We start from the raw sequence: 13,153 nt of genomic DNA, 5'->3' as shown, positions 1-13,153 counted from the left end.
GTTCGTTATTTGTCCAATACTGGCAGTTACAGTCACATGGGGACTGGTTGGTCAGGGAGCTCAGTGTTACGGGGGGTTTGGCCATAGCCTCATTTTTTTTTAATGAAGTGGATCAGGGGGTTGGAAGATTCCTAGGTTCCTGACTCTGGCTTTCGATGCATATTGCCACAGTGTATTGGCCTTATCCGCCAGCACTATCAAGCATATCTAATAGGTGTCCAGCACTTCAGACCCCTGCAAACTCCTGTCAGTTCATCCATTTTTGCGGCTCGCCCTCTCAAATTCCCTATACCAAGAATAGGGGGGGGGGTTTTGGGAATTTTACAGAGCTACTTAACTGGTGTCCCTTTTTGAAGTGTTTGATCCTCTGCAATTATTTTGCGGGTGCGCCTCGGGTCAGCCCTTGCTCCCTTTATCCCACGTATCCTCTCACTACAAGCAGGTCATTCTTATGTCTGTGTGGTTTTTTTTAGGAATTAGGCTTAATCCAAATCATTTACGGGGCATTTACTTGGGTTCTGGGCAGTTTTGCAGGTTCCAAACAGGGGGTCCCTTAGCAATTCATGGGATGCTGGAATTCCTCCTGTTATAGCTGATACATACCGGATCCGTATACTGAAGCCATCCAGGCATTCGCTACTCTACTAGACGGATTGTTACCTACCCTTCATCAAGCTTTCTTATCACACCTACTTTCGTGTCTTTTTTGCCCTCCTTTTAGGTGTACTGACCAGCTAGGCCAAGGCGCTTGGTCTTGGTAGGATATCGCATTTCCAAGTGAAGACTCTGACTACAAATTTATTTTATTGGGATTTTATGTGATAAACCAACCCAAAGTGGCACATAATTGTGAAGTAGAAAGAAAATGATAAATAGTTTTCAAAACTTTACAAGTATGTGAAAAGTGTGGCTTGTATTTGTATTTAGCCCCCCTGAGTCAATACTTCGCAGAACCACCTTTCGCTGCAATTACAGCTGCAAGTCTTTTTGGGTATGTCTCTACCAGCTTTGCACATCTAGAGTGACATTTTTGCCCATTCTTCTTTTTAAAATATCTCAAGCTCTGTCAGATTGGATGGAAAGCATCCTGAGAATCTGTGGCAAGATTTGAAGAAGAAACTTGCTGTTCACAATTAGATTTAGGTCTGGACTTTGACTGGGCCATTCTACCACATGAATATTCTTTGCTCTAAAACATTCCATTGTAGCTCTGGCTGTATGTTTAGGGTCGTTGTCCTGCTGGAAGATGAACCTCCACCCCAATCTCAAGTCTTTTGTAGAGTCTAACAGGAATTCTTCTAAGATTGCCCTGTATTTGGCTCCATCCATCTTCCCATCAACTCTGACCAGCTTCCCTGTCTCTGCTGAAGAAAAGCATCCCCACAACATGATGCTGCCACCACCATGTTTCACGGTGGGGATGGTGTGTTCAGGGTGATGTGCAGTGTTAGTTTTCTGCCACACATAGCGTTTTGCTTTCAGGCCAAAGTTCACTTTTGGTCTCATCTGACCAGAGCACCTTCTTCCAAATGTTTGCTGTGTCCCCCACATGGCTTCTTGCAAACTGCAAACAGGACTTTTTGTTGGCTTTCTTTCAACAATGACTTTCTTCTTGCCACTCTTCCTTAAAGGCCAGAGTGCACAACTAATAGTTGTCCTGTGGACAGATTCTCCCACCTGAGCTGTGGATCTCTGCAGCTCCTCCAGAGTTACCATGATTAATGCTCTCCTTGCCTGGCCTGTCAGGTCATATGGATGGCCACGTCTTGGTAGGTTTGCAGTTGTGCCATACTCTTTCCATTTTCGGATGATGGATTAAACAGTGCTCCATGAGATGTTCAAAGGACAGGATGTTTTTTTTTATAACCTAACCCTGCTTTAAACTTCTCCACAACTTTATCCCTGACCTGTCTGGTGTGTTCCTTTGCCTTCATGATACTGTTTGTTCACTAAGGTTCTCTAACAAACCTCTGAGGGATTCACAGAACAGCTGTATTTATACTGGGATTAAATTACACACAGGTGGACTCTATTTACTAATTAGGTGACTTCTGAAGGCAATTGGTTCTACTAGATCAGGGGTCTTCAAACTGCAGCCCTCCAGTTGTTCAGGAAATTAAATTCCCTTCATGCCTAGTTATGTCTGTGATTGTCTGAGTTTTACAATGCCTCATGGGAAATGTAGTTCTGCAACAGCTGGAGGGCCGTAGTTTGAGGATCCCTGTACTAGATTTTAGTTAGGGGTATCAAGGTAAAGGGGGCTGAATACAGGCCACACTTTTCACATTTATTTGTAAAAAAAAAATGCTGAAAACCATTTTCCTTCCCCTTCACAATTATGCACCACTTTGTGTTGGTCTATCACATGCAATCCCAATAAAATACATTTAGGTTTTTGGTTGTAACATGACAAAATATGGAACATTTCAAGGGGTATGAATACTTTTTCAAGGCACTGTACTTAAAGAAATCAAGCTCGTCCTGTTAATGTAAATTTAGGCCTAATTATTATTATTAGGCAGCTGTCATATATTTCTCTTACACGTATATCAGTGGCTGAGCTGATTATGCAGCCGAAGAGGAAATTAACTAATGAGCAGATAGGTGGCTAGGACCCTTGGTTTACAGAGCCGCATTTGCAACAAGTGTACTACATTCCCACACATTACTTAGACTGTGTTTCCTCAGTATTCTAATAGATTAATTGGCTTCCATCTAAATTTGCCCTGCTGTATATGCTTGTGGAAATGATGGATAGGGGCGCTCCTTCTTGAACAGTGACTAATATGACTGATTCAATGTTGTCTGTAAGAGCCCTTTCACACTGGGGCGGGGGCGGCGGCGGCGGTAAAACGCTCGCTAGCGGCCGAGAAAGGGTTAAATACCACCGCAAAGCGCCTCTGCAGAGGCGCTTTGCCGGCGGTATACCCGCGCTTGATTTCCCACCCACCCGTGATTTCAATGGGCAGGAGCGGTAAAGGAGTGGTATACACACCGCTCCTTCACCGCTCCGAAGATGCTGCTGGCAGGGCTTTTTTTACCATTCTGCCAGTGCATCGCTCCAGTGTGAAAGCCCTCGGGGCTTTCACACTGGAATGAAAGTAGCGGCACTTTCGGGTCGGTTTGCAGGTGCTATTAGCGCAATAGCGCCTGCAAACCGCCCCAGTGTGAAAGGGCTCTAATGGTCTGAGGATAAAGTATCAGCACTATAAATAAAAATAGCTTATGAAAGAGAAAAAAATAAATATACAGTGGGGATGGAAAGTATTCAGACCCCCTTAACCACTTAAAGACTAGCATCGTTTTGGATTTTAGGTGTTTACATGTTTAAAACCGTTTTTTTTTTTTTTGCTAGAAAATTACTTAGAACCCCCAAACATTATATATGGTTTTTCTTCTAACACCCTAGAGAATAAAATGGCGGTTGTTGCAATACTTTTTTTGCACTGTATTTGCGCAGCGGTCTTAAAAGCGCACTTTTTTTGGAAATAATTCACTTTTTTGAATAAAAAAATAAGACAACAGTAAAGTTAGCCCAATTTTTGTTATATTGTGAAATATGATGTTACCCCAAGTAAATTCATACCCAACATGTCGCGCTTCAAAATTGCGCCCGCTCGTGGAATGGCATCAAACTTTTACCCACAAAAATTTCCATAGGCGATGTTTAAAAAATTCTACAGGTTGCATATTTTGCAGTACAGAGGAGGTCTAGGGCTAGAATTATTGCTCTCGCTCTACCGGTCGTGGTGATACCTCACATGTGTGGTTTTGCGCACCGTTTTCATATGCGGGCGCTATTCGCGTATGCGTTCGTTTCTGCGCGTGAGCTCGTAGGGACGGGGGGTTTTTAAAAAATTTTTTTATTATTTATTTTAGTTATTTTTACACTGTTTTAAAAAAAAAAAAAATTGTGTCACTTTTATTCCTATTACAAGGAATGTAAACATCCCTTGTAATAGAAAAAAGCATAACAAGACCTCTTAAATATGAGATCTGGGGTCAAAAAGACCTCAGATCTCATATTTACACTAAAATGCAATTTAAAAAAAAAAGTCATTTAAAAAAAATGACATTGAAAAAAATGTGCCTTTTAAGAGGCGTGGACGGAAGTGACATTTTGATGTCGCTTCCGCCCAGCAGTGTCATGGAGACGAGTGGGTGCCATCTTAGCCTCACTTGTCTCCAGGCACACCACAGAGAAGGACGCGATCGCCTCCGCCGCTACCGACGGCTGCGGTAAGCGGTGGAGGGCACCAGATCGCGGCGGGGGGGCCCCCTCTCCCACCACCGATTTAAAAGTGATCTGGCGGCGAATCCGCTGCAGGGACCACTTTTATCTCAAAGCCTACCGCCGCACGAAAACGGGGATACCGGAGTTATGGCAGCTAGCTGCTGCCATAACAACGATGTCCCAGTTCAAAGTTTGGACGTACAGCATCGTGCGGCGGTCGGTAAGTGGTTAAATTTTTCACTCTCTTATATTGCAGCCGTTTTCTAAAATCATTTAAGGTTCATTTTTTTTTTTTTCCTCATTAATGTATACACAGCACCCCATATTGACAGAAAAACACAGAATTGTTGACATTTTTGTAGATTTATTAAAAAAGAAAAACTGAAATATCACATGGTCCGAAGTATTCAGACCCTTTGCTGTGACACTCATATATTTAACTCAGGTGCTGTCCATTTCTTCTGATCACCCTTGAGATGGTTCTACACCTTCATTTGAGTCCAGCTGTGTTTGATTATACTGATTGGACTTGATTAGGAAAGCTACACACCTGTCTATATAAGACCTTACAGCTCACAGTGCATGTCAGAGCAAATGAGAATCATGAGGTCAAAGGAACTGCCTGAAGAGCTCAGAGACAGAGTTGTGGCAAGGCACAAATCTGGCCAAGGTAACAAAAAAATTTCTGCTGCACTTAAGGTTCCTAAGAGCACAGTGGCCTCCATAATCCTTAAATGGAAGACGTTTGGGACGACCAGAACCCTTCCTAGAGCTGGCCGTCCGGCCAAACTGAGCTATTGGGGGAGAAGAGCCTTAGTGAGAGAGGTAAAGAAGAACCCAAAAATTACTGTGGCTGAGCTCCAGAGATGCAGTCGGGAGATGGGAGAAAGTTGTAGAAAGTCAACCATCACTGCAGCCCTCCACCAGTCGGGGCTTTATGGCAGAGTGGCCTGATGGAAGCCTCTCCTCAGTACAAGACACATGAAAGCCCGCATGGAGTTTGCTAAAAAAAACACCTGAAGGACTCCAAGATGGTGCAAAATAAGAGTCTCTGGTCTCATGAGCCCAAGATAGAACTTTTTGGCCTTAATTCTAAGCGGTATGTGTGGCGAAAACCAGGCACTGCTCATTACCTGCCCGAAACAGTACCAACAGTGAAGCATGGTGGGGGCAGCATCATGCTGTGAGGGTGTTTTTCAGCTGCAGGGACAGGACGACTGGTTGCAATCGAGGGAAAGATGAATGCGGCCAAGTACAGGGATATCCTGGACCGAAAACTTTCTCCAGAGTGCTCAGGACCTCAGACTGGGCCGAAGGTTTACCTTCCAACAAGACAATGACCCTAAGCACACAGCTAAAATAAAGAAGGAGTGGCTTCACAACAACTCCGTGACTGTTCTTGAATGGCCCAGCCAGAGCCCTGACTTAAACCCAATTGAGCATCTCTGGAGAGACCTAAAAATGGCTGTCCACCAACATTTACCATCCAACCTGACAGAACTGGAGAGGATCTGCAAGGAGGAATGGCAGAGGATCCCCAAATCCAGGTGTGAAAAACTTGTTGCATCTTTCCCAAAAAGACTCATGGCTGTATTAGATCAAAAGGGTGCTTCTACTAAATACTGAGCAAAGGGTCTGATTACTTAGGACCATGTGATATTTCAGTTTTTCTTTTTTAATAAATCTGCAAAAATGTCAACAATTCTGTGTTTTTCTGTCAATATGGGGTGCTGTGTGTACATTAATGAGGAAAATAAAAAAGAACTTTTAAATGATTTTAGAAAATGGCTGCAATATAACAAAGAGTGAAAAATGTAAGGGGGTCTGAATACTTTCCATCCCCACTGTATATATTTCAAGGTGAGAAACCTAAATCAGATTGTCATTACAGGGATAGTGTGATAAGACAGCCAGTAGGGGGCTGACTAGGGATGCAATAGCTTTCCACATTGCTGTACAGACTGTCAGGGGGTCTGCAGTGCAGTTAATACAAATATTAAGATTTAAATGTAGTATAAAAAGGTCATGGATCCACTATCGACTATGTATTAAAAAAAAAAAAAAAGCAGTCAATTTTGTTGATGCAACCAGGGATGAGTCTGTTTAGGCAAAGAACACTAGAAACAAATACGTCCAGTAACATGCTCCAGTAAAAAAAATGCTGCTTGTGTCCCGAGAACTTTGCCTTTTACCTGTTATGTTTTTGTAGGTAAAGTCTTAAGACAATTTAAACTTTGCAGCAATAAGTATCAGTTTTGCTATATATTAATACTGTCATGTTTTCCTTAAGCAAGTAATAACCTATAGATATACTGAGATGTGTTTTCCCTTTTACAGTGTCTGAGGCTTCCTTATTGTTGCACAGCATGGTCCTTCTATCTACAAACTATCACCAGTCCCTGAAGGATTGATCGTTCTCCAAAACATGAACAGTGATAGCCTAAATATTTCCCTCTGCTACAGCTTCAAAGACTGGGACATGATGACAAAGTGTGCACTATGGAGGGGTTTCTTACTTTTATTCTAGCCAGATGTTGTTAAACTACTTCATTTACATCTGTGAAACTATTTGTAGGATCTCACTTTACCTGGACAAGTACTTGAAAGGAGGACATGGACAAATGGGACCAAACAAATGGCATGTCTTGGTTATGATCTTCTCAACTGACTGAACCAACTTGAATTAACAATTTGCAGACTTTCATTATATGTTCTATTGGTTTCTAAACATAAATGGTGTATTGTGGTCCAAACTCCTCTGCACCAAAGTTAAAAAAAAGAAAGGGGGGGGGGGGGGGGGCTAAAGACTAGTACAGTTTAGTACACAAGATCATTTGTTGTATAGAGAGCACTGCAATGCAAACAGTCTGTGTCAACAGTCTTTGAGCTTCTGCCGATTGGTATCCATTTAAAACACTTCTGAGATCATTGATTGGCGCATTTGACCTCCGTTTCACCTGTTTCAAGTGGGTTTTGTGCTCCCAGAAACTTGTACCGTAATGAAAACCCCACTTTGAAGTGGGGAAAAAAGGGCCATCAACACCAGCCCTTAATCCATATGCATGCACTTAGTCTTAACTGTACAGACGCAGTATGGCAGCTTTGTTCAGTGGCTAGCTGCATGCATGATGCTGATTGCTAGCTCTACATTTATTTAACTGGGCCAGATTTAACAGAACGACAATCCTTTTGGTTCCACATCTTCAATAAAACCAGAGCCCTGCCACCTTTCCTATTGTGCTTATAGTATGAGCTTTGTTTATATAGCTTGTCTATAACCCAGATAATAAGAGTCATTTGGTAGATACAGCCTTACAATACTCAGGGTGACTAAATACTGATGCTCAAGAATGTATGTCTTTTAACCTTCATACTTATAACTACCAGTACTTCTCGTGAGAAATTCGTTATTAGCACTACATTCTATAGTAGAGAAGTGCAACACGCAAATACTCAAAGCAATCACATGCCTTTTTTATTTAAAGGTTAACAATGGGCAAGATGATAAATGACTTATATGATGCACTTTGTCAGTAGCATTAACAGCAGTCCCACTGTAACATAGTTATGGTAAATTTTATGAGCCTGCCAGTAGATCAGTTATTTTTACTAGGGACACATGATAGTTAAAACAGTTTTTAAACTGTATTTAAAGGGTAAACTCCACTTTTGTGGGGGGAAGAGGTGCAAAATAAAACAATATAGCATATACAATTGAGATACAAGTCCTATCTTAATTGAATGTTATTAAAATTACCTGTCAATCTGCAGCTCTGCAATTTTTTGTATAATGCAGTGTGGCACTCTGAGGCTGTTCTGAACAAACCCCCCCCCCCCCCAAAAAAAAAAAAAATTATTTCCTGCGTGTGTGATTGGCTCACAGATTTTCCCAGAAGTGTGCACTAAGATGCAAGTCAGATTTTGGGCATCCCCGGCAAGCTTTGGTGAGATACGCCCAAAGGGAAATGTCTAAAGGGATTTGGATCCTCTACTCTCCTCATTAGAAACCTGCAAGTGTAGCAACTGATTGATAATTATAAAGTCACTCACATTTCCATTACCTTTGCACATGGCTACAAACACTTGCAATGTACATAGATCACCCAGAGGGGAATGTTTTTTTTCTCTCAACAAAAGTGGAGTTAGGCAGGGTTCACACTATTGCGAATTTGATGCGGGATCCCCGTACCTGGAACCCCCAGGTATTGTGCACAAAAGGAGGGAGGGAGGGAGGGAGGGAGGGAGGGAGGGAGGGGGGCAGGTGTGTATGGATGTGTATATGTATACATACCAGTGTGGGATTGAAGAAAAATGTATATGCTTTTCTATGAGCAAAATACCAGTCCTCTTTAAATCAGATGGGTGAAACATGAGTCCTGCTAATTTTTTATGGGTTTCTGCACTTTGGTTTACTGAATGTCCATGCACAGTTGTGTCCATGAACTGACATCCTGCTAGTTTACCTCTGCCAGGCTTATTCAGTAAAAATGGGCGGTGGGTAAAGTGCAGTACCCAACCAATCAGAATGCAGCTTTCATTGGTCTGAATTAAGATTGGTTGCTATGGATCTCTGCACTCAGCTCCTTGCCCTGCTGATGAAATAAGCCCAAAATGTGTCTTATAATCACTCTTCCTATATACATCTATACGTACCTCGCGTTGCACCTTTTTAATTTCAATGGCATTTCTGTTGTACCAGTGGCATTTTCTAAACAAACCACTTTTTAATATTATTTTAGAACTTTATTTCAGAAATATTGATCTTTTATATGAAGTTTTTTTTATTGTTTATGTATGGTATTATGAATATTGTATTTGTTGGTCATGGGAGTATAAGTGATAGAGAACATTGTATATTAAGCCTTTATGACTCATACGGCATGTTATGGAAAGAATGCGTGTTTTCAATAGACTCTTTTTAAACTGTGGCTTGGCCTTTTACTTTGTTGACAAACACTTTTTAATTCTAGGTTATAAAGAGGGTGTGATAGGTGCATTTAAAGGACAATTATAGAGACAAATTGTATTCTGGTAGCTGTATAATAAAATAGAAATAGTCTTTCTAATCAAACTAGTGAACAAAATATAAAACTGTAGAACTGAAAACTAAACACACTGTAAATCACTGAAGTGATAAAATATCAATACAGTGCATATAATCAATGTAATGAAGAGTGGTTCATAAAATATAGTCTCTGAAAAGTGGCAAATAAAACAAGTTCTATGACGATAAAGATCCAGAAAGATGGAAAAGGTTTGTGGGGTTTTCACCACCACCAAGGGAAAAACGATGGAACTTTCTGTGTGGCAATCACCAGAAGGAATGGAGACTCTTACCGGAAGGATAGACCTCCTGTTGTAGTGAGGTCACACACGCCTGCAGATATAGCCCTCTGCGGGGTCTGAGATGGATCTTGGCTCTAAGGTGTGTAAGTAGACTCTGGGCGTCCTTCTTGATATATTGCCGCTGTCCGTCCCCCTTTCTCGCAAGCACAATCTCCTAAGTAAGCATGGAGCATATAGATGAACAAAGGCTCCAATAGTGCGTTATCGGTTTTCAAAAGGCTAATTGTGTAAAATCACTGGTTGGATGTACAAACATCATAAAAACACTTGCCGGCAATACAATTCAAAAACACCCGCACCTCTGGGGTCACGTGGGGCATGATGACGTCAGCGTGTAGCTCTGCCCGACATGTTACGTCATACGTGACGTTTTCCAGGAGCACAGGTGACAGGCTGAGCCAATCACCTTATATATACATAGAAAGGCAACCAAGCCTCGTTTTCACATGGCAGCCATTTAAAAAGTAAAAAAGATATTTAAGCCTCGGTTTCACCTAGTGATCATCTTACAGCCTAGATATATGAACTCTCTCCACACACAGGAAGCCAAACCGCAATGTGACTTCCGGGTATGTCTACCTATTTTATTTATCGTAGACAAAGGGTGTTCTATTTTTAAGTCATAGAGAAGGCAAAAATCGTAATACATTTGGTAGAAAAAAAAAAAAAACTCAAAGGACTGGCATTAATTAATAACCTGTTTACGTTAAAATATATAATATTAGCCTATTGTCACTTTGAGATGTGGACATAAAGTACATTTACTATAAATCAAAAAAAATTACAAAAAATTAATATAAACAATGAAATGCATATGAAGTTATATGGATGAAAGTAAATAAAACCATAAAAAATTATATATAAATCTACAAGTGCACATATTAGGAATTATCAATAAAGGCATTGATTTCAACATCAGCGTTCAAGCCCAAAGGTCTAAGACATTTGACGTGGTATATCCAACTCATTTCGAGTTTGGAAATAGCACGTCTCTTTGGCCCACCTCTCCAATGTGATTTGAGTTTATTGATAGCTGTAAAAGATGTACCTCCTAGGGTTTTTATTGTGTAATGCCTGGAAACCTCTCCTTATATTTCCAATATGCTCATTTAGTCTTTCTTGGAGTGGACATACCGTACACCCTATGTATTGTAATCCGCAAGGACAGGTTAGAAGGTAAAGACATGGGTGGTGTAATGAAGGACTTTATTTGGAATTCCTCAGAGGTGCTATTAGAGATGAATTTAGTAGTTTTCCTGTCTCGAATGCTGTTAATACTACATACAGCATCTTTTGCATTTATGATATCCTACCATATTCTGGAAGAACATTAATTTATTAGTTGGGGGGGGGGTCACAACCACCAGGGGCTAGTGAGTCTTTCAAGGAGGGAACTCCTCTAAAAACCACCTGTGTTTGGTCTGGAAGGATAGGGCCCAATACTTGGTTATTTTTTTTTATATGCCAATGCTTGCGCATCAATTTCCTGATCAGATAGTGTTGATGAGAGTAACCAAGTGAAATTGTTTTGCTCACCATTCCTTTTGGGTTTCTCAACCAAAAGTTGATTTCTATCCAATTGCTCCACTTAAGTTATTCTCTGCTCTAGGACTTGGGCAGAATATCGCTTTTCCAAAAACCTATTGGTTAGAACGTTGGCTTAATCTTCCGTCCTAGTGCAGTTGCGCCTCAGGCGCATGTATTGACTTTTGGGGACAGAGTCCAACCATGAGTGTTGGTGGCAGCTGTCATGGGGAATAAAGGCATTCCTAGCTGTAGGTTTGAAATTGGTTAAAGTGAGAAACTGACCCCCCCCCCTCCACCTGTATTTGAAAGTCCAGAAAATTAATAGTGTACTGGTCTGCCTCGTATTTAAATTCTATACCCCTATTGTTATTGTTCAAAAATTCCATGAAAGTACGTAAAGACTCCCTCGTACCATTCCATAGAAGGAGGACATCGTCAATCTACCTTGCCCATAAGACCAATTCTGGTCTGCAGTTGGCAAAGACAACATCCTCCTCCCATTTACCCATAAATAGATTGGCTAGGCTGGGGGCAAATTTTTCCCCCATAGCCATGCCTCTTTTTTGTAGGTAGTATTTATTGTTAAACCATAAAGAGTTTTATGCATAGTGGCAAACTCTAAAAGCTCCATGATGAACCACCTCTGTTTAGCAGGTAAGGCAGAGTCTCTATTAAGAAAATACTCAACTGATGAAATTCCCCAATGATGACAGATTATTGTATATAAAGATGTGACGTCTGCAGTGACTAACCAATAGCCCTCTCTATATGGACAGTTGTTTTAATAAATTGATAGTATGTTTGCTTTCTTTAATATATGTCAGAACTAGGAATGCTTTCTCTTTTTTTTATTGAGTATACCACAGGCATGACCCCAGTCTACAATAGCTTCCAATTGTTTCCTATATGAGGGATGTGGATCTGCTGGGAGAGGGACATAGGTTTCTCTATGTCCCACTATACTATCCAGCTCTTTAAGATAGTCAGTAAATAAAAAAGGTGGAGAAACTGCACTAAGAGGATAAAAAAACAAAATTCTATAATATGATGCAAGCCGCAATTCTCCTGTATAACATAAACATAGTAGCCATAAATCAGAAGAAAATAGAATCGCGCTAAAACTATAAGCAATCAATAATTGGTAATTGCATACATTCAGAATCAACAAAAAGTCCACCAGTGCTCAAATATTGGTAAAGTCCATCCATATATGCAATGGCGTCTCCAACTGCTGACAAATTTTGTGCTGAATCCGCCAGCAGATAGAAGAAATTACTTACCAGCTTCCTATGATCCCTCGTTAGAGGATCAAAGCAAATGTTTGTAGTCTAAATACAGCCTGGCTCCCACTCACAGTATGCACGCTCGGTTATCCTCAAACCGCCTCTCATAGACTCAAACCAGTGGATAGCTGGATGTGGTACATTTTAAGATAGTTGCACTTATCCAGAATTACGATACCTCCCCCTTTGTCTGCCGATCAAATAATAATTTCTTTTTGTTGGAAAAGTTGATCTAAACCTGACTGTAAAGACCTGGCCATTTGAACCTTTTTTACTTTAATCTTCTCGAGATCTCTCAAGAGAACATCTCTAAAGACCCTAACCTATGAGGTCAGGCCTCTAGGGGGGATTGAAGAGGGAGGCATTAGCTAGATTCGAATGTTGAACATCTGAGAGACCAAAGGAAGAGATGTGCCCCAAAGGGGATAATATGGGCAGTGTATCGCCGGAAAATGTGGAAGTGGTGCAGGGGTCAAGTACACAAGTGTAGTTAAAATTTTATACAAAAATTTTTATTGATTACAAAGTATACAAAAAATATCTAGGATATAAAATCAGAAAAGTGGAAGATACAATGAACGATATGATCAAACTGCTAAGGTGCTGTAATACGTCATCCCAGCAAATTCTAATATTGGCCTACTGGGGTGAGGGTACGGCAACATGCGATACTCTACATGTTTCGGAATACAGAGAGACTTAATTCCCTCTGTAATGTGTGTTTCCTTCTTCAGGGGAGCAGTTTTGATAAATTTCTAAGGAA

General features: G+C 40.9%; 1 protein-coding gene across 3 annotated transcripts in view; it reads left to right on the top strand.

Annotated features, from left to right (window-relative positions):
* LETMD1 (LETM1 domain containing 1) overlaps positions 1 to 8,231 on the top strand; it is a 64,239-nt gene extending 56,008 nt beyond the window's left edge. For all 3 annotated transcript variants that reach the window (XM_073613715.1, XM_073613714.1, XM_073613716.1), the window contains exon 9: positions 6,572 to 8,231. In XM_073613715.1, the coding sequence (XP_073469816.1) occupies positions 6,572 to 6,645 (74 nt within the window). In that variant the 3' untranslated portion in view covers positions 6,646 to 8,231. The remainder of the gene's footprint in view (positions 1 to 6,571) is intronic.
* The last annotated feature ends 4,922 nt before the right edge of the window (positions 8,232 to 13,153 follow it).

Source organism: Aquarana catesbeiana, linkage group LG02 (assembly GCF_042186555.1).
Source record: "Aquarana catesbeiana isolate 2022-GZ linkage group LG02, ASM4218655v1, whole genome shotgun sequence".
Taxonomy (NCBI): domain Eukaryota; kingdom Metazoa; phylum Chordata; class Amphibia; order Anura; family Ranidae; genus Aquarana; species Aquarana catesbeiana.
The sequence above is the reverse complement of the archived record's forward strand: the minus strand, read 5'-3'. Positions and strand labels throughout refer to the sequence as shown.